This window comes from Callospermophilus lateralis, chromosome 5, assembly GCF_048772815.1.
Source record: "Callospermophilus lateralis isolate mCalLat2 chromosome 5, mCalLat2.hap1, whole genome shotgun sequence".
Lineage (NCBI taxonomy): Eukaryota > Metazoa > Chordata > Mammalia > Rodentia > Sciuridae > Callospermophilus > Callospermophilus lateralis.
In genome coordinates this window covers 88,584,990-88,611,724 of record NC_135309.1, presented here as the reverse complement: position 1 = coordinate 88,611,724, position 26,735 = coordinate 88,584,990, and the positions used below count along the sequence as shown (strand labels likewise).

General features: G+C 33.5%; 1 protein-coding gene across 1 annotated transcript; it reads right to left on the bottom strand.

Moving 5' to 3' along the window:
- Positions 1-1,676: 1,676 nt before the first annotated feature.
- On the bottom strand, positions 1,677-26,122 carry Riok2 (RIO kinase 2). Its single transcript, XM_076856015.2, has 10 exons — positions 26,014-26,122; positions 22,371-22,509; positions 21,616-21,732; positions 18,726-18,901; positions 16,597-16,685; positions 14,763-14,954; positions 10,361-10,453; positions 8,929-9,447; positions 6,310-6,406; positions 1,677-1,954 (listed from the first exon to the last, which is right to left on the bottom strand). Exons 1-10 carry the CDS (start codon positions 26,077-26,079, stop codon positions 1,790-1,792), a joined length of 1,653 nt encoding a protein of 550 aa, XP_076712130.2. The 5' UTR covers positions 26,080-26,122; the 3' UTR covers positions 1,677-1,789.
- Positions 26,123-26,735: the final 613 nt, after the last annotated feature.

Here is a 26,735-nt window from a genome sequence, read left to right as displayed (position 1 = left end):
TTCTCTAATTGATGGCTATCCTCCAAAATTTTAAACTATTATGATTGAACTAGTTTTCAACAAATACAGCCCACAAGAAACAAAGCCCTTATCATACCACTTATTGCTGAATCTTTAGTAGCTAACACTAATCTTTGTTCAAATGAGATGAGGCTTCCATTTCTGAATTAATTTGTCCTGTTGCCCCATGAAATCCTAGACTCTGAAGGTTCAGAACCATGTACATTTGTCTTCTGTTTCTAAAATAGTAATTAACATTTTATGTAGATCAACTCAGTCAGCTGAGTATAGCCAAGAAAGATGAGGTCATATAATTTTGTTCCTAATTTGCTTTCTACACTCTGAAAGAAAATGTATTCCAAAATAAATATTCTGTGGCTCTATTGAGCTGCCTTCAACACTGGTATAAAAATGCTTTAGACAGAATACAAAAAAATGAATATTTGAACTTAAGACATACCTCAAATTTAAAGTAGGGCTATGTAAACACATCCAAATTTTAATTTTGAAGAAATGGAATTTGACATTTTCTTGTGCCTGTATATTGAACAAATTTATTAAATAATAAAGGATGTTGAACATAGGCAACATTAATTTTACAAAGGTAAAAGGGAATGTGATGTCTATCAATACTGAAAAGCAATTTACTACTATATTCCCTCCAGTAGATCATAATCAAGATGCATGGAAACATCCTGTTGGCGACTGTGGGGTGACACTGCCATCTAGCGGCCATTTCCACTGCAGGTGCTCTTCCTCTCCCAGACTACTTGGGGCTGCAGGAGACTTGAGCACAGTAGGAACACATTCCCACCTTATGCACTGCACCCCACCTTCATATCTCACTGAATTATGAAGTTCTTGAGGAAGGAACTAGGGATTATATATTTATTTCCTGAGATAACTACTTGTTAACATTGAAGTAAGAATATGTTCTGGACTCACCTATGTAAGAAAATGAAAAATTAAAAAAAAAAAAAAAAAAAAATCGCTCATTCTTTCTGCCTCCTCTCATCCCCTACTTTTCCACTCGTTTGATCCTTCATAAAAGTTGCCAACTGTAAAAATCTTTGTAGAACTTGTCTCAAGGTTTTGTTCCCATGATCACATGCCAATGTAAATAACACCAATAATGAGTTAAGTTTTTAACAAATTAATATGTATTACTAGCTTATCCAAAAGAGTAAAAGGCAGTGAAGTCTCCCAATGGCTAAATAAAAGGCAACCAGTTTGTCAGCAAAATTTAAGATGAACGTCAGTAAAATTCTAATTCTAACAGCTATGCTTTATTAAATGTTTATAATGTGTCAGGCATTATTCTAAATGCCTTATGCACATTGTCTCATGTTTTCCTCAAAACAACTGTACAAAATAGGTATAAATCCAATTTTAAAAGTAAGAAAAGTCAGGACAAGAGAAAGAAATATGACTTGCTTTAAATTGTTTGTTATTAAGTGAAAAGGCTAGGATTTGTAACCAAGTAATCTAACTGTTCTTGGTAGAGACCAAACAAAATAAAACAAAAATGATATTGAGACTTTTAAAAATATGCAAATGCCTCTAACAGTTATTTTGAAAACTTTATTTTAGTATACCAAAGTCGAAAAACGGTTGTTTTAGCAGAATTACTTTTTCTTTGGAAGACATATTGAGAATGAGTCAACTGATAGATGAAAGAGGGTTTATTTATCTATTTATTTATTGGCTTTGGTCCAATAAAGAGTACAAGTAGCTGTAAATAGGGTTATGATAACTTAAAAATATACGTTAAAAATATCCATCGTTTTTATTATTCTCCCCAAAAGCCAGCTGCTTCCAAACTTGATTTAATATTTTGCATGTTTTCTCTCCGCTGCTTGGTAAAAATATTTGCTTCTCCTTTCTGTAATCGACGTCTGACAGCTGATTTTTGCTGTTTTGTCAACTGACGTTTAACCTTCTGTTTCACCAATTCCTGGAAAGATTTCACATATTAGTATTATTGATAACCATTTTGATAAGGAGCACAAACTCACTAATATAAAGATGTACATTGCTAATACCTTATAAATTATATCTTTTAAGAGCATGAGTTTTTAAAATTCCACAGTACTATATAACCAGCAATAAAATAGTAGAAACTGTTACAAAGATTAAAATAAAGATTTAAATGACTGTAGCTCAGTAGTAAAGAGTCCCTGGGTTCAATTCCCAGTGCCAAAAACAAAAATGAAAAATCAAATTCCTAACAGAAATATAGATTATATACCTAAAACTTATTATTATATATACCAGTAGCAACAATTATTTAAATACAAATCACTACGGTACCACCAACAAACTATCTTGCTTTCTACGTAAAAGTAGACATGGTTTTATTTTGTTTTTCTGGTATTAGAGATTGAACCCACAGGTGCTTACTACTGATCCACATTCCTAGCCCCCTCTTTTTTTGTTTTATTGAGACAGGGTTTTGCTAAGTTGCTAAGGCTGGCTTTGAATTGGTGATCCTCCTGCTTCAGTCTCCTGAGTTGCTGGGATTACAGGCGAGTGCCAACACACCCGGCTAGAAATGGTTGGGAAATTATTTTTGAAAGCATTAACTGTTGACAATATATCCAAGAATGCCTTCACAATTTCAGTTGTTGGAATGACATATGGCAGCAGCTACTCATAGAAAAGTTTCTCTATAGTTGTTAGAATGTTTTCTCATAGTAAAAGATTAAAAATCCAAAACTGCTTGTTAAGATAGGCTGCATGTTCCATGACGTAAAAAATGAAAAAGAAATCTGAAATACTTAGTCCACAATGACTTTTTCTTTTTCTGCAGCAGCAGACCCTGCTGTTTACTAGTATATAACCTTGCACCATTCAACTTGTCTCCTAAAACAGAAGAAAAAATTGCAAAGATAGAAGCAAGGGTCATATGCCTTACCAAGTAGCATTTATTAAAAAGAAAAAAAAAATCTGCTAAGTTAAAAAGTTAAATAACAATGGATTAGACAGGTAAAATGAGGCTAGACGAACTAGTTGGCTTACTGGACTGTTTCTTCAGTCATATAGATATAATAAACTGTAAACCAGATAAGTTAAATGCAGTTTAGTTACAATCAATTAACAAGCTTTAAAGCTATCCTTTTGTTGTTGTTTAATGATTCTTCATAGAAGGAAAGGTATGAGACAAGAAAGAGAAAAAAGATAGGAAGAATCAGAGCCTAAAAAAAAAAAAAAAGAGAATTTTCTACAGAGTCTGATGGCTCCTAATGATGCAGCCTCTTAAACCCAGGAGACAAAATAACCTGCCATTCCAGAAGTTTCAAGACTAAAAGCAGAATTAGCTAAGTTTCAGGAGTATTCCCTTACCCCAGAAACTATGAAAACCACTCTTTCCCAACTGGAGAACAGAATCTGAAGCTCTTCTGCATATTCTTAACTACAATACTAATACTGTAAGCTTGAAGACAGAAACAATAATTTCAGAATTCTGAAGGAAAATTATTTCCTAATCACAGGCTAACAGGTAACCAAATTTCCAATCATGTGTGATAGCAAAATAAAAATAGTCTTAGTAATAAAAGACCCAGAAAATATCATTCAAAAAATCACTGGTACCTATATTGCCAAATAGAAACTAAAGAAAAAAATGGGACTAGAAAAGAAAGCATCCAGCAGAGAGAAGATGAAAAGTCACAGGAAGTCAGTAGATTATGTGCCGTGTTTAAATTCGAAAACAGACGGAGGCCTACATAATATTTCCAAGTGGGAGAAAAAAACACCTTTATTCCTAATTATTCTGTTTGAATTTTCCCTTATTTATTTTGAAGAGATTTCCATGTGTCTTCTCTCAACTTCAGAATAACTTACAGATGACACAAGTTATTTTTTCTTGATGTTAAGAAAACTCCACTTAAAAACTGTGTAAAAATACTTGTGTGTTATATTAGGGAGTATAAAAAAACTAATGAAAAATCATGTCCCTTTATTGTTGTTAAAGCAAAAATATTGTTCTACTCGGTGGTAGCTATACATGTATTTATTACAAAGCAATTTCCCTTACTGTTTAATTATAATTTAATTTTGCTATATATTATTAAGAATAGGGTTTATAAATGGCCAAGAAATAGAAATCATAAAACTATTTTAAGGAAGAAAACAGATTTTATAATTAAATTTTAAGTCACACACACACACAAAATCTTTTACCTTTGTGCAGGTAACAAAACAACAAATATCAAGTTAATGGAGGTAACAAAGTTTGTTTTCTCCTGGTCCTTTAACAAAATGAAATGTTACCCCCAAAGAAAAGTATGTGACAAAAATTTTAAGAAAATGTAGAATTAAGATAAGTTTGTTTCAAATGATCAGAAGAAACCCTTATTGATCAAGCTAGGTAGAAGAGATATTTTATCCCAAAGCAAATTTGTTTTTCATAATGTAACTCATAAAACTCAAGATGTAACAGTTATAGGCCTGACTCCACTCTAAACTCCATTCTAAATGTTCACGATGCTGGCTAGTAAGAGAGATGGTATAAGAATATCAGAGCAGTAAAAATAACGCTTAAAACACGCAAACACAATTTTAACCTGGCTTCTGACAATGTCAGTGCCATCATCTTTCCATATGGAAGAAAGCATAAGTTAGAATTTAAAGATGTAGTATAAATTAAGAATCTTTTTTTTTCATATTCAATAACTAATTAAAAATTATGCTTTAATTCTGAGAAATCAAAGAAAGAAGGGTAAATAAATCTCAATAATTATAGAAAATACTAAAGCCAAGAGTGGACTGGCAGAATAATTATGAGAAATATCTGATAAAGTAGGTTGATGATATTTAAAAGGAAAACTTTTGAATATAATAGATGCTTCATAGATTTCAATTTTATGTTCAGAAAATAGATAAGTTGCCAGACCATCAAAAAGAGAATAGGGAACCAATAAGATTACTAGGACTTTACATTTTTAATGATAAGATGTTTCTAATATCAAGTAAAGGTTCCAGGGCTAAAAGTGTGCTATATTATAAATAGTAGTGTTATTTTTACCTTGTTTTTAATGGCTCTAATTGACTTTTGCAAATAACCCATATTATTCCTCACAGGACATGTATTTTAATTTATTGACAATATTTCTGAACTTGGAATAAGTTCAGAAAAAAGAAGTTATTTTCTTTTTTAATAAATTTACTTTCCAACTGCTCATTTTATTTGCTCCTTTCTTAGTTTCTAAACTAATTTTATTCTTTTGCTCATTTAAAAAGTTATCATTTAAAACTGGCTTTGATAGTACTTAACGTAAATGGGAAAAAGCCAATAAATCAATTATGTACTTTTCATATATGAAAAAAAAACCTGACAAATTAGTATGTTGCTTTACTTTCTAATGTTACAAAAGAATCTTAGAATATTCAAACTACAATTTTCAAAACACTGCATAGTCTTTAAAGAAGGCTAGAAAATAACATAGTATGCTATAGACTTAAACACTAGTTTTTGTTGACTACCAAAGGATTCAGACTTGGTTTTGATAGAAAACCAGGAGTAAGTATATCTCTGTTATCAGAAGAATTATAATACTTATAAATTCATATAATTCCTAAATGGCAAGTAAGAGTCACATACAGCTTTATAATATTGATGTCAGAGTGTAGGACAGACACTATCTCCACAGACAATGAAAATGGCTTTGTTCTGTGGGATATAATTAGTTCTAAACTGACTCTTCCTTCTGATCAGCTCTGAAAAAGCTGGCAAGCAAAAGAATTCCTCAGTAGGAGCTAGAATATTTTTGTTCATTGTCCTGTCCAGTGCCCTTTTTGTAATTTCTTTGGATAATTGCTGCTAAACATTCAAAGGATGTAATAAAAATCTGAGATTTCAAATTTTTTAAATTAACCTATTTTTCTCTTTGAAAATTCAAAAATAAACTAGCTAGTAAAGGAGATGCATCTTTATGCTTTATTCTCACTGCTATTAGTTGTTTCTCTAGATAACTGAACAAAGTTACATAACCTATCTTGGCCTCAATCTTACTCATTGTTAAAATGAAGTAACTAAACCACATGTGAATATTGGACCTAAAATATTTATGATTTTATCCTTCAAGTTCAAGCTAATTTATATCACTTTTTTTCTGGAAAGCTTTGCACATTCCACTTAAAGTGAACACTATATCTTATATTACTATATTTATACCTGCTATAATTTTATAAAATGTGTGAAGTCCAAATGTCCAAAGGTGTCTTGAAATCCTCACAGTAACTGAGCTCATTAATCTGTCCATAGTAGTGATCAAATCAACATTTGGTAAATGCTATGTGAATGCTTACCGGAGGAATTGTTGAACAGCTAACAATACTGCCTGCAGAAGTAACACTCAGAGTTCTTGTTCTTTTCTGATTAATATTTGTCATATTTTCTTCATCTCTAAAATAAAAAAACCCACACAATTTCTTCAGTTAATTCTTATAATGTAACTAGTCATACTTGGTTAATTTATATTACTTCTTACCTAAAAATAAAGCTTAGACATAAAATACCTCAAGATCAATTATAATTAGAATTTCTATGAAGGTAAAACTACCTAAAATTCAGCCCAACATATTAACAATTTTTCAACATTCTCATAGTCACTATTGAAAATCCAAAATGGAAGATTGTCAGTTATCAAAATTCATTGCTTCTCTTCATGTCTCTTTTCCTCCTCTTTCACTGCACTATACAAATCTTCCTCTCACAATCTAAATCTCTGCTTTACTTTTTTTCCTTCCTTGTAGCAAACAATAGTAGATAGAATGGGAACAGAGATAGTAGTGCATGATTCTGCTCTGCTAAGGCAGAAAAAACTATAAGCATGGAGCTGGGCATGGTGATGCATGCTTAAAACCCAAGCAAATTGGGAAGCTGAAACAGGAAGATTACAAGTTCAAAGCCAGCGTCAGCAACTTATGGAGGCCCTAAGAAATGCAGCAAGACCCTGTCTCAACATAAAAATAAACAATGGCTGGGGATGTAGCTCAGTGGTTAAGCACTCCTGGGTTCAATTCCCAATACCAAAAAAACAAACAATGCCCCCCCCAAACAAAACAAAACAAAACAAAAACCCTATAAGCATGGGAACTGTCTAACTTGTTTTTCACTTTGCATAAAAAACTCAAGACAATATTAATGGGTGATATTTTTCAGCAACACCTATTTGGCTTCTATTGCAAATAATAAGTTTTGCCCACCACGTGTTCAGAGTGAAAACAATTACTTCCAACAATTACTTCCATTCCCTGCTTAGAAGACTACTTAAAGCTATGTAGGTTTTTTTTTTTTTTTTTTTTTTTTTTTTACTATCACTGTGATAGTTAATTTTATGTACAACTTCACTGCACCATGGGGTGCCAGATATTTGTTTGAACATTATGCAGGGTGTATCTAGTGAGTCTGTTTTTGAATTGGTAGACAAAGTAAAGGAGATGGACCTCCCCCATGTGGCTAGGCCTCATACAATCCATTGAAGGTTTGGTTAGAACAAAAAGGCAGAATAAAGAGAAATTGTTTTCTTTGCCTGTCTCAGAGCTGGGACATTAGTCTTCTGCTTTTGACTTCAGACTGGAACCTACATTATTGACTCTCCTGGTTGTTAGGTCTTCAGATTTGGGTTAGTATTATATCACTAGATCTCCTGGGTCTCCAGCAGATCCTGGGACTTCTCAGCCTATATTACCACATGAGTCAGTCAATTCCTTATACAGACTGTTTTCAATTATGATTTTACTTGTTTTTTCTTTCTTTTTTTTGACTTCATAATGAGCAAAAGAGGTATGTATTTACTAAAAACAAAATTTTTAATTTTAACCTTTCCTCAGGCTAGTGATATAATATTTTACTTTCTCAAGGTACTGGACAATGACAGTGAAGTTGCAGCTACTAGTTAACCAAGGAATCATGAGGGTAAATAATACATACTCTACAGTGTACTGTGTTACGAAGCAATGATGTTCAACAGGTTAAGTGTATTAAATGCATTTTGACTTACAATATAATCTACTTATGAGTTTTATCAGAATGTAGCCCCATAGTAAGTTGAAGAGCATCTATAATAAATCTATTAGTTTTTTCTCTGGAGAACCCAGACCAACACATTCACTCAAAATTCTGAACCACTGATAAGCTGGACTTTTTTCCTTAAATGCTTTAAATTTTAAGTTTATTATTTAAATGGCAATAGCCATGAGACTGAAGACACAGAGCTATGTGGAAAAGGAACAAAATTCTCAAGTTGTGCTTCATAAATAAAAGTATAAAGATAAACGCAGCCTTGAGATGCAAGCCCAATCATTTAGTAAGTGTAGAGCTGATTTAATTTTGCTCTATTATTATTTTTAGATAAACAAAACCAGTATTTATTGAACTATAGTTTGATTCTGAATATGCTTCCCAAATCTAGAGGAAAACAATACTATCATATAATTTTAACTAATATGAATAAAAAAGAAAGGGTTCAAAGTCCAAAAAAATTCACTGTAGTCATTTTATATAGAAAGCACATTTACTATACACTGCATATACTTACATGCTTTTATCTAGCTCAAACATACACATTATACTTGTAACTATGAAAATAAAAGAACTCATCCATCTAAAATGCAATCAATTTATCAAGATACCTATATTAATTTGTTGAGTCACCAATTTGTACTTTAAGCCAGAATTATTTGAAATTTAGTGAACAGATTGCCTCAAATCAGGCTAAATGAAAAGGAAGGTATTTTGAAGTTTTACAACAAAAAGGTTATTTGGCTTTCATTTTACACATAATGATGGCAGACTACAACTGTCATACTACTTGGTTTCTCTTCAAAAACATTCATTTACAAGAAGAAAAAGCATTGGTCTCAAGATTAAAGCAAAAAAAAAAAAAAAAAAAAAAAAAAAGCAATCAACAAAAATATATATACCTGAAAGGCATGAAATCTTTGTTTGATGATGACAAAGCAATCAGATGAGGGCATTCATCTTCATACTCTTCAGAGCCAGCAGGAATTTCTTCTTGACCTGTCTGACCATCTTGCTTGATATCATTTCGGTTCTTCTCCTCAGAAAATTCAGTTACTGACTTGTGTTCACATTCCCATCCATTTATTTCTTCCAAAGCTTGACTGAATTCAGTCATTTCAAGTGTGTGTGCCTCAGCACTCTCCTCTGACAAACTGTCTTTTTTTGTTTGTTCAGATTCTCCAGATAAGCTGCAACAGCAGCCACCTGATTCATCTTCAAAATTCTGTTCCCTTTCAATTTCTGACCTACAATCCTCTGCTTTTTCTGATACTTCTTCATCAGAAAATGAGAAATCAGATCCCTCCCCAGTTTCAGTATTTTCATCATTTGGACCTACTGGATGTAGCAGTTCATCATCTGCCTGCATTTCCTTTGTGTAACCACTGGCAGAAACCTCAACATCAAGAGAATCCTCTCTCCTACAAAGAAAAAAAAAAGTGTCAAACACTGAAAGAGGGGGAAAAAAATGAGATGGATAAATATCAACTCCTCTAATAAGCTATGATTCAAGTCAGTTCAACAGTCTACAATATTTTTCCTTGCCTAAAATATAATACTTAAATTACTTAAGTACACAAAAAAGATACATAGTGTCATTTTAAGAATAAAATATAATAAGAGAAAAACAACACATATTAATAACAAAGTTGTAAAAACTTCAGTTGGGGGACTGCTGTTGTAGCTCAGTGATAGAGTGCTTGCCTAGCACAGGTGAGGCACTGGATTTGACCCTTTGCACCATAATAAATAAGTAAATAAATAGATCTATCTGATAGATGGATGGATAGATAGTTCAATTCTTTAAAAAACACAAAACCAAAAACTTCAACTGGTATTTAACTTAGTAAATTAGCTTTCAAAAATAGCTAAAGATTTCTTTTAACTTAGGTAAGGTATCCCAAATCAAGAATATCTTAAGTACACAAAACAAATGAGGAAACTTAGTGTACATGATTATGTTTCAAGAGTGAATTAAAGACAGTTTGTACTCTGAATAAAGGAAAAAACAAAAATTTAAGAAAGTATTTTGTTAGATTTCTTATGAACAGGTTATTCACACAGCCTTCAAAATAGAATAAAAGTTCTTGAATTTGTAAGAAACTATATATCTATTCCATTTCAAAATTTAAGCAGTGCCTTAATAGATCAAAGGCAGGTATTTTCAAATTTTTAAGTTCCATTGTTATACTGTAGGGCAATGAAATTCAAAAGCAAATACAAAGTGTCAAACATTACTATTTGACATCTTTTAAAGTATTAACCTTTAGAATTAAATAAATCAGATATTTAGTGAGCCCTAGCATTGCATTTTAAGCCATGTTGAGGACAAACCTGATATCACTAAAGGCAGGGTAAAGTTCACTTTCATAGCCAAAACGTTTCATGAAGAAATCTCTAATGCATTTAACATCTCTGTCGAAATACCTGCAAAAGCAAAAAATCACTTTTTTATATTGCCTCATCACTTGCCATTTTCCTAATTAACCAATGTCAATAACATTAGTTATATTTGTGCTCCAAGCATAAAGGAGAAAAATGTTACATGAAAGAAATATAAATCAGTGACATTACATTTGAAAAAATGAAAATAGGAGGAACTCTTCAGAGATATAAGCTTGTCAATACAGTCCCTATGATTAGAAAAAGCAGGGTTTTCTCACATTGTTACTTAGTATGCAGTAAGATACATTGTGGGGTGGGGGATTGAGCATGAACTAATGAGTGAAGAAGACCATGGGTCTACAGGTTGGGAGGTTTCCACTTATCCTCTTTAGTCCCTGATCTGTCTGGTAATGTACCCATTAGCAATACCCACTAGAATCCCTTGCCAACTGGGAAAGCTAAAGATAAAAAAAGAGATTAATGATTCAAGGAAAAGTTTAGAGACTACTGAATTAAGTTTATATATCTTTGCTATCCATTAGCTAAACTATAATAATACCCAAAGGGATAAATCACGCTGTAGCTTATAAATAATGATCTGAAGACATGTTAATCTGAACTGAGAGCAGTTTAGGTTGTTTTTTGGTCACCAGTATGCTGCAAAAATTGATTCACTTCTCTAGACAATTTCCAGATAATGCAGAATTAAGGACAGGATGACATGGAATTGACCATCTTCTTGGATCTTAACTATTTTTTAATTGATTTTATTTTTAAATGCATGACAGTGGAATGCATTACATTCTTATTACACATATAAAGCATAATTTTTCATATCTCTGTAATATAAGATATGTTCATACCAATTCATGTCTTCATACATGTACTTTGGATAATGATGTCTATCACATTCCACCATCATTGCTAACCTCCTGTCCCTTCCTTTTCCCTCCCACCCCTCTGCCTATTCTTCTATTCCATGCTCCCCCTCTGTACCCATTATGGGTCAGTCGCCTTATATCAGAGAAAACATTTGGCATTTGTTTGGGATTGGCTAATTTCACTTAGCATTATATTCTCCAACTCCATCCATTTACTTGCAAATGCTATGATTTTATTCTCTTTTATTACTGAGTAGTATTCCATTGTGTATATATGCCACATTTTTTTTTTTTTTTTTTATCCATTCATCTACTAAGGGGCATCTAGGTTGGTTCCACAGTTGAGCTATTGTGAATTGTGCTGCTATAAACAATGATGTGGCTGTGTCCCTATAGTATGCTGTTTTTAAGTCCTTTGGGTATAGACCCAGGAGAGGTCAAATGGTGGTTCCATTCCCAATTTTCCAAGGATTTTCCATACTGCTTTCCATTTTGGTTGCACCAATTTTCAGTCCCACCAGCAGAGTATGAGTGTGCCTTTTCCCCCATATCCTCGCCAACATTTATTGTTGTTTGTCTTCATAATAGCTGCCATTCTGACTGGACTGACATAATATCTTAGAGTAGTTTTGATTTGCATTTCTCTAATTGTGAGAGATGATGAACATTTTTTCATATATTTGTTAACTGATTGTATATCTCCTTCTGAGAAGTGTCTGTTCATGTCCTTGGCTCATTTACTGACTGGGTTATTTGGTTTTTTAGTGCTTAGCTTTTTGAGTTCTTTACATACCCTAGAGATTAGTGCTCTATTTGATGTGTGGGCGGTAAAAATTGGCTCCCAAGATGTAGGCTCTCAATTCACCTCATAGATTGTTTCTTTTGCTGAGAAGAAACTTTTCAGTTTGAGTCCATCCCATTTATTGATTCTTGGTTTTAATTCTTGTGCTATAGAAGCCTTATTAAGGAAAATGGAACCTAATCCCACATGATGAAGATTAGGGCCTACTCGTTCTTCTATTAGACACCAGGGATGCCCTCTTTTACCACTTCTGTTGAACATAGTTCTTGAAACACTGGCCAGAAGAATTAGATGAAAAAAATCAAAGGGCTACACATAAGAAAAGAATAACTTCAATTAGCACTATTTGCTGACGAAATGATTCTATACCTAGAAGACCCAAAAAGCTCCACCAGAAAACTTCTAGAACTAGTAAATGAATTCAGCAAAGTAACAGGATATAAAGTCAACACCCATAAGTCAAAGGCATTTCTGTATATCAGTGACAAATCCTCCGAAAGGGAAACGAGGAAAACTACCCAATTTACAATAGACTCAAAAAACAAACAAATAAACAAACAAACCAAAACAACAATAACAAAAAACTTGGGAATCAATGAAAGAGGTGAAAGATCTATATAATGAAAACTACAGAACCCTAAAGAAATCAAAGACCTCAGAAGATGGAAAGATCTACCTTGCTCTTGGATAGGCAGAATTAATATTATCAAAATGACCATACTACCAAAAGCACTATCATATTTAATGCCATTCTGATCAAAATCCCAATGGCATTCCTCATAGAAAGAGAGAAAGCAATCATGAAATTCATCTGGAAAAATAAAAGATCCAGAATAGCTAAAGCAATCCTTAGCAGGAAGCACAAAGCAGGTGGCATCACTATACCAGACATTTAAACTATACTATACTACAGAGCAATAGTAACAAAAACAGCATGGTACTCGCACCAAAACAGACTGGTAGACCAAAGATACAGAATAGAGGACACAGAGACTAACCCACAACATTACAATTATCTTCTGTTAGACAAAGGAGCCAAAAACATGCATTGGAGAAAAGATAGCCTCTCCAACAAATGGTGCTGGGAAAACTGGAAATCCATATGCAACAAAATGAAATTAAACCCCTTTCTCTCACCATGCACTAAACTCAAAGTGGATCAAGGACCTAGGAATTAACTAAGTTATTTTGAGAACAATGAAGTCTTGGAGTAGGAAGACAATGCCACCATTACTTGCTGTCAGGGTATCCTAGGTAAAACCTTAATAAATTTTTAAGTTATCATTTTATACATGTTCACATTTCACCCAATAGACAATAACTTTTTCAAAAGTAGAAACTGGACTTATTTATACTGAAATCTCTAGTACTTAGCACAAGTCCTTTGCCTCAGTATTCTTCCATAAAAATTTGAATTAAATCAAAATGTCTCCCTAAAAAATAATGCAGCTTAAACTTAGAACATAGTCATCAATTCCTTCTCTAAATGGTGGTTCCCACATGTTCCTTTATTGTATGACTATATGCTATTCCATATAATAAAAATGATTTAGTTAATAACCAAAGAGTACTGACCATCCAAATGTAAGCCATTAATCTTCTAGTATTGTTTTCTTGGAAATATTTTTTAAATGGTACTTCTTTTTCTATCATATGTATAGACATTTTCTAATGGAAACCAGGAGGAAGATAAGCTTCACTTAACGTAAACTGCTTCAAGCTCAAACTTTGCAAAAAATGAATATACCCTACTACATAAGTGGTACCAGCAATTACTTTATGAAAAAGATGTTTCTCATAAAACTTGAAACAGAAGAGAAAAAACACACTTAACCTTAATTAGATTACACTGAACTGCATCATGAAATACATGTAAATAAAGGAAAAGGTCATATTTCACAACTTGGCTGGCTTTAGATGGTTAGGTAATATAAAGAATATGATTATTGCAGCATTTAAATTGATTCTGCCTTGTGCCAGGGAAGAAATATTATATGAATTCCAATAAAAGCTAAAAATGACATAAGAGATAATTATTATTGGTCTGGTAATTGAGTCCAGTTCAAAACTACTTAGGGCTGTCCAACATTATTGAGTTATGTTTGGTGAAGTTCTCTTGAAGCTAACCACAGAAGAGAGAAAGGGGAAAGTTAAAAAAGTTATGTGGTGGTTCTAGGGTTCCCCTCTTCATGTATGTCTCTATTTCTTTTGAGTAGTCTTTTATGTTTAAAAAACTGCTCCTAAAAAGTCTGTTTGAACAAAAGTTTTCATGGCTAAGAAAATCTAACTTGAATATCCGTCAAATTACAATTACTTCATTGTAGTTTATATTCATAAAAGCCTCAATTTCTTCAGCTTTCCAAAATGTACATAAGTTTTAAGAATAGGATTTAAAAACTGGATCAAAGCACATTTTTCCCCTTCAAAATACTAAGAAATAAAAAGAGATTATCTTATGGGGAAAATTCTAGTAGTTGAATAACCTTCAATAAATAGGAATCTATTTATCTTTCTAATGTTTGTTGTCTTTTTTGTATCAATATAACCAGCCATTTCAAACAAGTTATTGACCTAAATGACAGTGTTCTAAAATTGGAAAATTATACATAAAAAATAATTTCATTCATGCACAAACACATCCCTCTGTATAATCAATTTCAGAATATACCATTCAGCATTGGGATGAGAAGTTGATACCATTTGTGGAAAATCAATCATGGTAATATGGTCATCTTTATCCAATATGAGATTGAATTCATTGAAATCTCCATGAATCAGCCCATGATTTGCAAGTTTCACAATTAATTCCATAGCTTCATCATATACTGATGCAGGATCTTCAACATGGTGTATCTGACATCTGAAGTAACAATAACAGGTTATTTGTATACATTCATGATTTTAATGAAATTAATTATTAAATTGTGTGTACATATATATTATTTCCATTCCCTATCTTTCTAGTTTTTAAGATTATCTGATCATTCCAAGATCAGGTATAACACGTTCCAGCTATTAAAACAAAAAGCCACAGCCTACTTCAATTCCATATGCTCTTTTCATGACAACCTCCTTTCTTTGGACATTCCTTAGAGCCAAATTCTTTTTACATGAGACTTTTTCAATTCCTTTTTTCCCCCTTCCTTTTTGGTGTCCAGGGCCACTTACCACTGAGCCATATCATCAGCCCTTCTTTTACATTTTTATTTAGAGACAGGGTCTGACCAAGTTGCTTAGGGCCTTGCTAAGTTGCTGAGGCTGGCTTTGAACTTGAGATTCTCCTGTCTCAACCTCCTAGCTGCTGGGATTACAGGTGTCCACCACTGTCCCCGGCTTTCCTCCCACTTTCTAATGAATCCACTTCAAACAAACTAGCATCTACTTCATTCCAATAAATAGCTCTTATCAAAATTTCAGTGTCCAAATTCTTAGTTCAAGTTCTTAGTTGTCATCATTTCTAATCAGTCAACTTCTTTCTCCTCCTTGAAATACTTTTTTTTTTTTTTTTTACTTGGGGCACCATGTTATTCAGGTTTTTCTCATTAATCAGTACTCAGGCCAAAAAAACTTGCTGTAATCATTGACTCCTTGCTTCCTTCACATCCAAATTCAACCTGAAACAAGTCATGTTGGTTCTCCCTGCAAAACATATACAGAATCTGACCACTTTTAATCACTTTCATGATTATCACTAAGCAGAGCTACTATCACTTCTTGCCTAGATTATAAGTCTTTTAATTTATTTTTCTAATATGTTTTTGTGTTTTGTTAAGTATACTTTTAATACAGAGTAGCCAGAGTGATCACATTTCTTCTCTGCTCAAAACACTGCAATGGCATCCTATCTAAATAAAAATTAAAAATCCCTTACAAGGGTCTACAAATCCTAAGTTAACTAGCCGCTTGCTCACCTATCTGATGTTACTCCTTAAAATGCTCCCAACTCTCTTAGTTACTTGCCTCTGCTGCACTGCCCTGTTCTCACTCCAGGCATGGCTGCAAATATGTCTATAACATCCTTAAATAACTGCATGATATCCTCTTCAAGTTTCTGCATCCAAGTTTCACCTTATTAATGAGACTCTTCCTGATGGCCCTATGTAAGATAGCAATCCTTTATTCCCACCTTAGTATTTCTATTCCTTTTATCCTTCTTATTTTTATCCACAGTTTACTGATATGCCCCATATATATTTCCTTGTTTAGTTACTTATTGTATGTCTTCTTCCATCAGAATATAAGTTCCACAAAGGCAGGAATTTTATTTTGTTCATGGCTGAGTTATAAGTACCTGTCACATAACAGACTCAAAAAATACTGAATGAATCAGAGATTACAAAACCAAAATATCAGAATGAAATTGAGTTTTCAACTTGTCTTAGAGTCTACTCCTTCAAGTCAATTTCTAATTTCCCAAAAGCAATATTTCACTAATTAAAAAAATAACTGAACTTTGAACTCATTTATTAGGACCTATGATTTCAAGAATGATGAATACTTACAGAGGATAACCATTTATGAGCTCCATGACCACTGCATGGCGATTATAATCAATTGGTTTTGGAACCGGAAATTTCCTCTCATATAATGCCTAAAACATAGCAAACAAATAAATTAATGAAGAGGTCTTTTTGTATTAGCTTTTCCTCTAAAAATCAATGTTTACTAAATATCATGCACTGTGCTAGGGTTATAAAAATGATAGTAAAAACTTGGCTCTCAAGAAGCTCATGGTCTATTAAGACATTTCCCTATTTTGTCTCTACTATTTGTTGACATGTGCTTAAAATATTTCAATGAAAACAAATTGTGATATAAGACATGCTCTGTCATCTAGCTTATTAGGAAATAATGCATTCTAAAGGTCAGGCATCTTGGTTTACAGATCACTAAACTTTTTTTTTCCAGAGCACAATATGCAATAAAAATCTATTTATTTATGTAACAAACATGTAGACTGTAGTCATCTGAATCAAATGTTACTCCAAATCATTCACACATCTATTTTCCCCTATGCATAATTTCTTCTATCAAAGTCCTGTTACTTCTTTCAAAATACATCTGTGCTCTCTGACATTTAAAAGGGAACATTTCTAAGCAAATCTTTGTCATTTATGCCAGATTATTCTGCTAGAATTCTCTCTCTTGCCACTGAACCTAACTCATTCTATGAATTAACACCAAACCAAGATGCTTACACCAATGCTCCATTTTAAAAAATCTTTAAATGGACATATAAATATTGACTTCAGTTTGAACACCTTTTTCTGGTTTTCAAATACTCTTTAATCCATTGTCTTCTGCTCATAGTCAAATCATATCTAAGTTTTATGAATCTAACTCCTAATCACTTCATGAGAACACTTTCATCAATTATTCTATTCTATCAAATTTTCTCTAAATTCATCATATGATTTGTTTTTAAAAATGTGTTCTTCATTTTCTGTGTGTGTTACAGTACCAACTTTAACACACCACAGACTATACTAGTTATTCCCTTTAGTATCCATTCTGTTACCCCACCCCGACACCAGTACTTAATTTTGAAAGATTGTCTATTCTACCTCCCACCTTTGATAGACAGGATTTAAATTACTTCCAACTCACTAGAGACTTCTGTTTGTTTTTAAAGTTACTTTCCAAATGCAGATCATTTTGAACACGCTTTGGCAGTTTAACAGAAATGATAACCTTAAGGATTATCAACATTTGCACAGAACTTGTAATTTAGTGTAACTTTCAACCTATAGCTTAATCTTTATGTCTTACTGTTTCCCTTTTAGGAAAATACTAGTGCATTTAAGGAGTGTTATTTATATTATGTGCAAACAGGTTCCACTTCTGTACCTTTAATAAAATAAATAAATAAATAAATACTCTTAAAAAACACTAATACAGTTTTGGGAAAATGGCTCAATTCCTACCAAACTGCTTACTTACAGAATGAATATCATAGCATACAAATTATCATGTATATCAGTCACTTATTTACACTATCTTAAAAACTCTCCCATGATTGCTAGAAACTTAAGCACATAAATTAAAACAACCTACTCAAAGAACAACAAACTGAATCTCCAAATAACTGCACACTAAAGCAATTTTCAATAATTCAATTTTTTTGTATTGTTGGAGATCAAACTCAACAATAATTCAATATTTTTTAAAACAGAAAGATAAATCATAACAAACTCTATTAAAAAATAATAAAACCCATCTCATTTTCTGTTTAGTTATTGAAGATATTTGAGTATTATTAAGGATATTTAATGAATATGCTGAGCTTTAGAAAGTGAAAGATTAAAAATTAAAGATTTTGTAAACATCCTTTTTTATGTTAAAAAAATACTAGTTAACTTGGTTTTGGTTTCAATGGTAATTATCTAATGTTTTCAATTAAAAATAGATAAATATATAGATAGCTATATGTTGAACAGATATATTAAACACATACAAATTTGCATTAACAACAATTAAAAGTACCTTTACTAGGAGGAAATCACTAGAAAAATAACAAGCAACAAAGTTAGAAGTGACTTTCTATAGAAATGGAGTTTGAGGTTAATGAAATGCTTACCATTAAGGTCTTCATATTATTTGGTTAAAAAATATAAAATCATTTAGAAATTACCTTCATGTAGGCAAATTCTTTCATGGCAGAGAGACGAGATAAATACAGCCAAGAAACATTATGCCTGTGTTTATGGTAATCCCGCTTGTTTTTCAGATTTCGAAAAGAGGTCCTTCCTAGTCTGTGAAGCTTTAATGCAAACTGCTGTCCTTCTTCATTTGCAACAATGTAAATATCTAGACCCAGATTTAAAAATAATATCTTATTACTTTTATTGCAATAAGATAAAATAATTCTAACTTTACCTGACTTTATTTGCATGTCATCTTTCCCCTTAGTAGTAACTTATCTATTTACACCTATCACTTGTCACTAAGTAGTAACTTATTTGACAAAACTTTTCATGACCATGCATTCACCATTTCACTATATAATACAAAATGACAAGCCAACATATATTCATATCTACTACAAAAGAAAGCAGAGATGCAATGTATTAAAGGTGATTGTTTTCAAAGATGCTCAATGCCCATATCTACCCTATGTCAGAATAATCAATGTAGTGGGGAAACATTTAATTGTTCCTTAAATGTCCCCTTGTAGAAGTTACTTAATATCTTCCCTTTCAAAAATATAAACTTCAATTCTTCAATTGTGTGAGAATACAATCCTATAATAAGTAAAGACCTAATAAATAGTTTTATCAACTATCAAACAACTTGCTATTTGCAATGTTGACATTTAGAGCATGTTCTAATTATTCATGAGGTAATTTAACTTATTTCTGTTAAGAAATAGGCTCTGTTATACACTGTTGAATAGAGTATAAATTGGTACAAGCTTTTTGGAGGAAAATTTGATAATACACAAAATTTAAATGCCTATTAATTTTCAATGCCTTTTGCCCTGTTATGGACTGAGTTGTGTACTCTCCAAAATTCCTTTGTTGAAATCATAACCTCCAATGTAACTATCTGGGCATAGGGCATTTAAAGAGATAATTAAAATTAAATGAAGTCATAAGAGTGAGGTCCTCATCTATTAGAACTGGTGACCGTATCAGAAGAGGAAGAGATGTAAAAGACAGAAAAAAAGCAATGAGAAGACACAGCAAGAAGGCTGGTATCTGCAAGCTACCGTGAGGTTTTAGGAGAAACCAAACACTGATCTTAGACTTCTAGCCTTCAAAACTGTGAGAAAATAAATTCCCATTTAAGCTACCTATTGTATTTAGCTATAGCAGAAGCCCTAGCATGCTAATACATGCCCTGATAATTCAATTTCAAGAATATATTTACAAATTTATTTGTATATACATATAGAGGCATCTATATAAGGGTGTTAATTATATTACTACTCACAAAAATGAAAGTAGCATAAATCAATATGTGAAATAATACCGTTTGCTGTCACTTGTGATTAAAATTGGTATGTGAACGTATATACATATTATTTTTAATACACATAATATACTAGTATTTATACAGAACATTTCTAGAGGGTTATGTAATAAACTAAGAGTGTTAGCTTCAGGTTGTAATAATAGGAGACAAAGACTTGAGTTAGGAGTAAGATTAGTTTTTATTGTATTCTCTTTTGTACATTCATTATTTTGCCAAGCAATAAATTTCTTAAAAATCAAAAATGAACACTTTTTAAGAGTTAATGGGAAGCCTGCCCCAAAGTTTATCTATCAATTTATTTATTTATTTTTTTGCAGTGCTGGGGATTGAACCCAGGGCCTTGTGCATGCTAGGTAAGTGTTCTAACACTGAGCCACATTCCCCAGCCTCCAAAGTACATTACTTCTGTTTATATATTACACACACAGACTGTATTTAGTAATCTTGTATCACTTTTAAATATATACCATAATCTAGATATAGACAGGACATACAAATCATATGAACCTTCTTTGGTGGAGATTTCCTTTATTATTATTATTTCCTAATAATTCCTTTACTCCTTTTTTTTAAATTTTTTTTTTTAATATTTATTTTTTAGTTTTCGGCGGACACAACATCTTTGTTTGTATGTGGTGCTGAGGATCGAACCCGGGCCACACGCATGCCAGGCAAGCGCACTACCGCTTGAGCCACATCCCCAGCCCTCCTTTACTTCTAATTTTTGTTTTCTTTAAATTTTGGTACCAGGGATTGAATCCAGAGGTGTGTAACCACTAACCAACATCTCCAGCCTTTTTTTACATTTTATTTAGAGAGAGGGTCTTGCTGAGTTGTTTAAGGCCTCATTATGTTGCTGAGTCTGGCTCTGAACTCATGATCCTCCTGCCTCAGCCTCCCAAGTAGCTGGGATTACAAACGTGTGCCACTGCATCTGGCTCGCTCCAAGTTTAATTCTGCTCCCACAATTTAGACAAATAATGGAACGAGAATAAACTACATAGGGTAAAATAATGGTAATAAGAGGGTATGCTATAAAAAAATCATCTTTTTATTCCCGTCTTCCAGGGGAATAAAATAAATAAAATAAACACACAAGTATTTGTTCAATGCTATCTTAGAATGCTTTTTTTTGCCTGCATTTTACACATACTCATCGTTCCTTTAATGGTCAGAATTCTGCGATGGAAAAATAAGTTTATGGTTTCAGATGTTAACTGTCTTCTACTAAATCTATGTGGTACATATTTTTAACTGATGTAAATGTACAATTTATCAAATACAAAATAAGAGCAAATAAAATATGTGCCAAAGATTTGAGTCATTAGAGAAAAATTAATTCTTCAAATGACTTTTCAGAGAAAGATCTATGGAAATAACAATAACTAAACCAAACTAAGGATGTTTCTAATCTGCACTGCTCCTAACCAACTTTACAATTTACTATTTTGTTGGAAAATATGAAAACATGAAAAAGAAATGTTTCTCAAGGGAAAATATAGACTAAAGAAAAAAAAAAAGCTGTTATGAGTACAATTAGCACTTACCTGATTCTTTGCCAACACCCATCTGGTTTCCAACAGACTCAACTACCTGTCTGGAGGAAAGTGTTTTCAAAGCTAGATAATCATAGCCTGCATTTGTCAATCGATAGCCCTGGACAGCTAGACAAAAATCAAATGAGAAAGATTATCTTTTAGTTGTATTGTATTAATAAGTCACATCAGTTCAAGTCTTAAGAAGAAACTTAAAGTTAGGAAGCTTTAGTTGGAATAAGATAAACTACCTAGATTAATAAGTTTAAATTTTTTTCTGTAATTTTCATTTTTTCTCTACTGTGCAGTTACTCAAAGTGTGCCCCTTATACAGACAACAGTCTGTAAGCATCTATAGAAAGATAAATGTTTTAAGCTCAGAAATTTTTATGTTGATTTGACCAATAATTTGTACTTTTGTATACACCTTATTACAGGTTTAAAAAAAAAAAAAACATCCCCCACCAAAAAGTTTGAGAACTAATGCTCTGGAGTCCTGTGGCAGAATGAATTTACAAAAATGGTAACAATAATATCTCTATTCTACTTGCTCTTCTGCAGTATAATTTTGCTACTCCTTTGTCTACTTCCTTTGATCTGCACAGTTCTGTGACTATTTCTGACCAACAGAATATGTCACAAAAGAATGATCAGTTCTTGGTCTAGTGCTTTACTTGTCTGGCAATTCTCATTTCTTGCCTTTCAAACACCTGCTCTGGGGGAACCAATTATTGGAAAATTCACAAATATTGCCTCAAAATACTTACTTTTGGTACGCTCCCAAGCTATGAGTTTATGTTTCACTAATTCTCTTAAAACTTTATTACAGCCACCATGTTTCAGGCTGGCTATAGAAGCAATCAAACTGCAGGGAACTATTTCATGGTTCTTCATACCCATTTCAACCTGAAATTAAAGGAAATGTTATGAACTCATAATCATCACCAAGTCTTGAATATCAAAACCTTGCTAAGAAATTAACTTTTTGAAATTCTCCTGACCACACAGTTCTCCAGCTACAGTTAGGTGTCACATAGTTTAATAATAAGCATACATTCTGAGAAATGTCTAATTAGGCAATTTTCTCCTTGTACAAACATGATAGAACATACTTTCACAAAGATAGTTTTGATGTCAATAGTTATGGGATAGCATACAAGTGGTCTATGGTTGATTGAATGTTGTCATGTATCACATAACTGTAATTCTACATTATTCTTCTCTTTTCTTAATTTTTCAATTACAACTTGACATACACAGTAATCACTGATATTCACTGTTTCTGTACTTTGCTTTATGGACAGGAATTGTGAGTGCTGGACAAAGTTAATGACACATGGCAAATACCAAAATACTTGTAGTAGTATAGTATAAGATGTAGGCATTGTATTAGGCAACATAGAGAATAAAAGGAATATAAAAGTACTATTTACCCCTGGAGACTCAAAAGAAGTAGCTTGGGGCAGGACTGAGAATAGTTCTAGCTGAGGGATCACTTTTAAGGAAGGAATACTTGAAATTGACTTTGAGGGCATAAGAGAAAGCAGACAACAGAATAGCAGAAATAAACAAACCTGTACAATGAATTGTGGAGTTCATGCAAATAAGGCTAGAAAATGCTAAAATACAGAGGGCCCTGAAATGTAGACCAAGAAAAGAGAGGAAGAGGAGGAGGAGAAGGAGGTGGGGGGAGGGGAGGAGGAGGAGAAAAGAACAGAACCTATATACACATACACACAAACATATATGTAATATGTGCATTATAATTACACATAATAGTGGGGTTCATTTTGACATATTCATAAAAGCATATAATAGTTTTCTCCATTCAATTACCAGTAATTCTATTTCCCTCCCCCACTTGCTTTCCTCTATTGGTCTTCTATTAATTCTTCAGAGCACTATAGTTACATAAACAACTGGGATGCATTGTGATATACTCATACATGCATATAGCATAATATAATTAACTTTCCTTTTCTCTCCCCTCCTCCCTCTTCCTGTCCCCACTTTCTACTCTACTATCTCCCTTCTATTTTCACAAATTCCCCACCCCTCCCCCCGGCTTTTTTTCATTCCTTCTTTTGTCTCTAGCTTCCTCATATGAGAGAAAACATTTTACTCTAGAGTTTTATATTTTATACTGAGGAAGAGGAGGAGGAGCAGGAAATACATGAACAGTTATTTTGAGGACCTTAATTAGCAGGAATATGCAAGTGGTTTAGAGGGCAAAAACCGGAGGAGATAGACTGGAGAATTAAGATAGCTTTCCAGCTCAGAGGAAACAGCAACCAGAACAGGACAAATAGCAGTGATAATGAAAGGAAGAAATGGAAGACCTTTAGGAAATAGTATGGCATTATGGCATAGCTTGGCAAATGGATGAGAGGGTAAAAGGAATGAAGAATCGAAGTTGGAGATGCAGACAGAGAAAGCTTTAAAATTAGATATATTTTTGGTGGAGTTAAAGAAAGGAGGAAGACAGTTGATGAAACTGCCTTGAACAGTCAAATGAAGATGTTTAAAGGAAATCTAAGGGTCTATTCTTAGGAATGAAGTCTTAAATTGAGGGAAATATTACTTAAATTCGCCAGAGATGAAAAATGAACCTGTGAGGTGGATGCAATCATCAGCAAGAGATAAATGGATAAAAAAGGAGGACTATGGGACAGAATTTGGGGGAAAATTTATACTGAAAGTTAAGGTGAGTTAAACAATCATAATTGATACAGAAGGAACCAAAGACATTAAGGGGAAGGGGAGGTCAAGGAAAGGTAACAACACTCATAAGATTCAACTGAGATTGAGATGTTACCTTAATGACTAGGTCTCTTTGGTGAGATTAAAAAAATAATTTAAATACTGCAGACCTAAATAAATCTGGCATAATTTCAGTAACCCACAAAAAGTCATACTTAAACTTTACTCTTTTCCCATGCTTTGTCCCTGCTGCTGCTAGCATCCAACACTCTTTCTTTTGACTCCCTTATTTCTGTCAGAGGCACTGAGAAATGAGTATGTGTTCTGAAGAAGCAGAAACGAAGGTATCTTTCAGAGGTGACAGTAGGTATTTAAAGAAAGCCCAGAGGAATTGAAGAATCTGCATGAGAAAGGAAGGTGCCTCCCAACTTTCATACTGATCTTGCATTGGATAGTCTAATCCTTAAGTATTGCTTATTTAAGACTAATTTCAAAAACCCAAAACATGAAGCCTTAAAATAATACAAGAATCAGTGAGTCACATCACATTCTAAATTACAACAATATAGAACCCTTATCACGGTGCTTATTCCTTACCAAAAGATAATGGATCCTAAATAAATACACTAATTTATTCTGCAAATGCCTAGATCTATGTATTGATCTTTGTGTCATAAGACTAATAATAAAATCACATTTTATCACACTGATTAAAAAACATTCAGTGGCTCTTGCCACACTACTCACCAAATCTGCAAGCCTCTAAAATACATGATCTCTCTCACCTGTTCCAGTTACATCTCCAACCATTAGTATCTGCCTCATTATGCTCCAGCCACACTGGCCTTTCCTTTTTTTCAAAAACTTTCCTGTCTCAGGGTTTTTGCACTTACCACTGTTATTTTCCTCTGCCTCCATTTTTTTCCTAGGATATTACTGGATCGGCTCCTTCTAACTGTTTCATTTAGTGAGTATCTGTTCAATGCCTACCAAAGGCCGAATTTGAACAAAAACCCTTATAGACGTCGGTTACAGATTCTTGTATTCAAGTTGTCTTTCCTGAAAACAATTCAGATTGTACTTGCCCCCAGCTTCCACCAGCTGCATTTTGTTATCCTTTGTCATATTCATAGTATTTATTATCTGATGTTATCTTGCTTATTTATTCATTTACTTGATGATGAAGAGTATATCCTTCCGTTCTTGTCTGTTTTGTACCCTAAAATTGCTACTAAAAACTTGACAAATGTTTTCTGAATTAACTATAAGGAACGCTTTGCGACTGAGTCTGTGAGTGGGAAAGACAATGCTCTAAGTCTAACGAATCCTTTCAGGAGAGGACTTTAACCCTTCTCAGCTGGGTCCGATGCCAACAATCAGAAAAGTTTCCCAAGCCAGAGATGCAAGTGTCTCGAGCTCAAGAAGGGGAACAGGAAAGAAAAAATTAGAAGAGGGGGGCTTCTGCTCTATTTAGCGAAAGATAAGCACCTTAAGAAAAGCAGGCGAGTGCGTTACCGCTTTAGCCACATCTCCTGGCCAAGAAGAGCTTTTTTAAAAGTCAGACTCCATGGTACTCTGTTCCCCCTAACCAGTCTCTGCTAAGTCCCAGGGACCAGAGGGCGCCCGCTCATTTCCCAACAAACCTAAAGGAACAGCAAGAAGGACGCATGTTGTGGAGAGACAAGGGAGAAGGTGAAACGCGTTTCTTACCGCGGTCAAGACCCTAAAGTCATCCCGGCTCATGTAACGCAACTTAGCCACATTCACCTTCCCCATGGCGGCAAGCCCCAGAAACCTCTCCCAAGACAGCCGGACGGCGCAAAGCTGCTGGGTAATCTCGCGTGCGTTGTAGCCACCGCCGTGCGCATGCGCTGCGTCACTACAGGTCCTGTTACTAGATAAAAATGATATTTTCACTTGCATGGGAAAACGAACCATCTTCTATGTCTTATGAAGCCCAAAATATGGAACATAGAAAGTTCTATCTTTAAGTGACTCTGTCATGTGACTCAGTTGTCAGACTATAAATGTTCTCTAAAATATACCGTTTTTTATATTTTTTATATCTGTCAAGACTTGACGCGCAGGCTCAGAGAGTAAGTCTGGTAAGGGAGGCGCAATTTTTGTCCCCAAATTGCAACTTCTACTTTTTGTAAAATGACTTTCGACAGTGGATGCCGGGGAAAAGACTCTGATCTAGATTCTGGGCATCCAAGGTACATAAAGATGAAAACAACAGTAGTTACGCAGTCCCTCCATTCCTAACCACGCCTGCTCTAGGCACGTGAAGATAAGGTTAAAGAGAATTCGGTGGCACTTGATCAGTACCTGGCTTTGGTTGAAGAAAGAGGCTTCGGAGTCCCTGAGCCTGTTTGGGCGGGGTTAAGTGACATGTGAAGGCGTGGCTCCTCTGCGTTACTCTGCATCCATTT

Coding starts and splice junctions, on each gene's coding strand:
- Riok2 (XM_076856015.2), bottom strand. CDS start 26,079: ATGGGGAAGGTGAATGTGGCTAAGTTGCGTTACATGAGCCGGGATGAC. Junction 21,733..22,370: donor AGCTTGGGAGCGTACCAAAA/GTAAGTATTTTG, acceptor ATTTTTGTCTAG/CTGTCCAGGGCTATCGATTG. Junction 6,407..8,928: donor AAAGATTTCATGCCTTTCAG/GTATATATATTT, acceptor TTTTTATTTTAG/AGATGAAGAAAATATGACAA.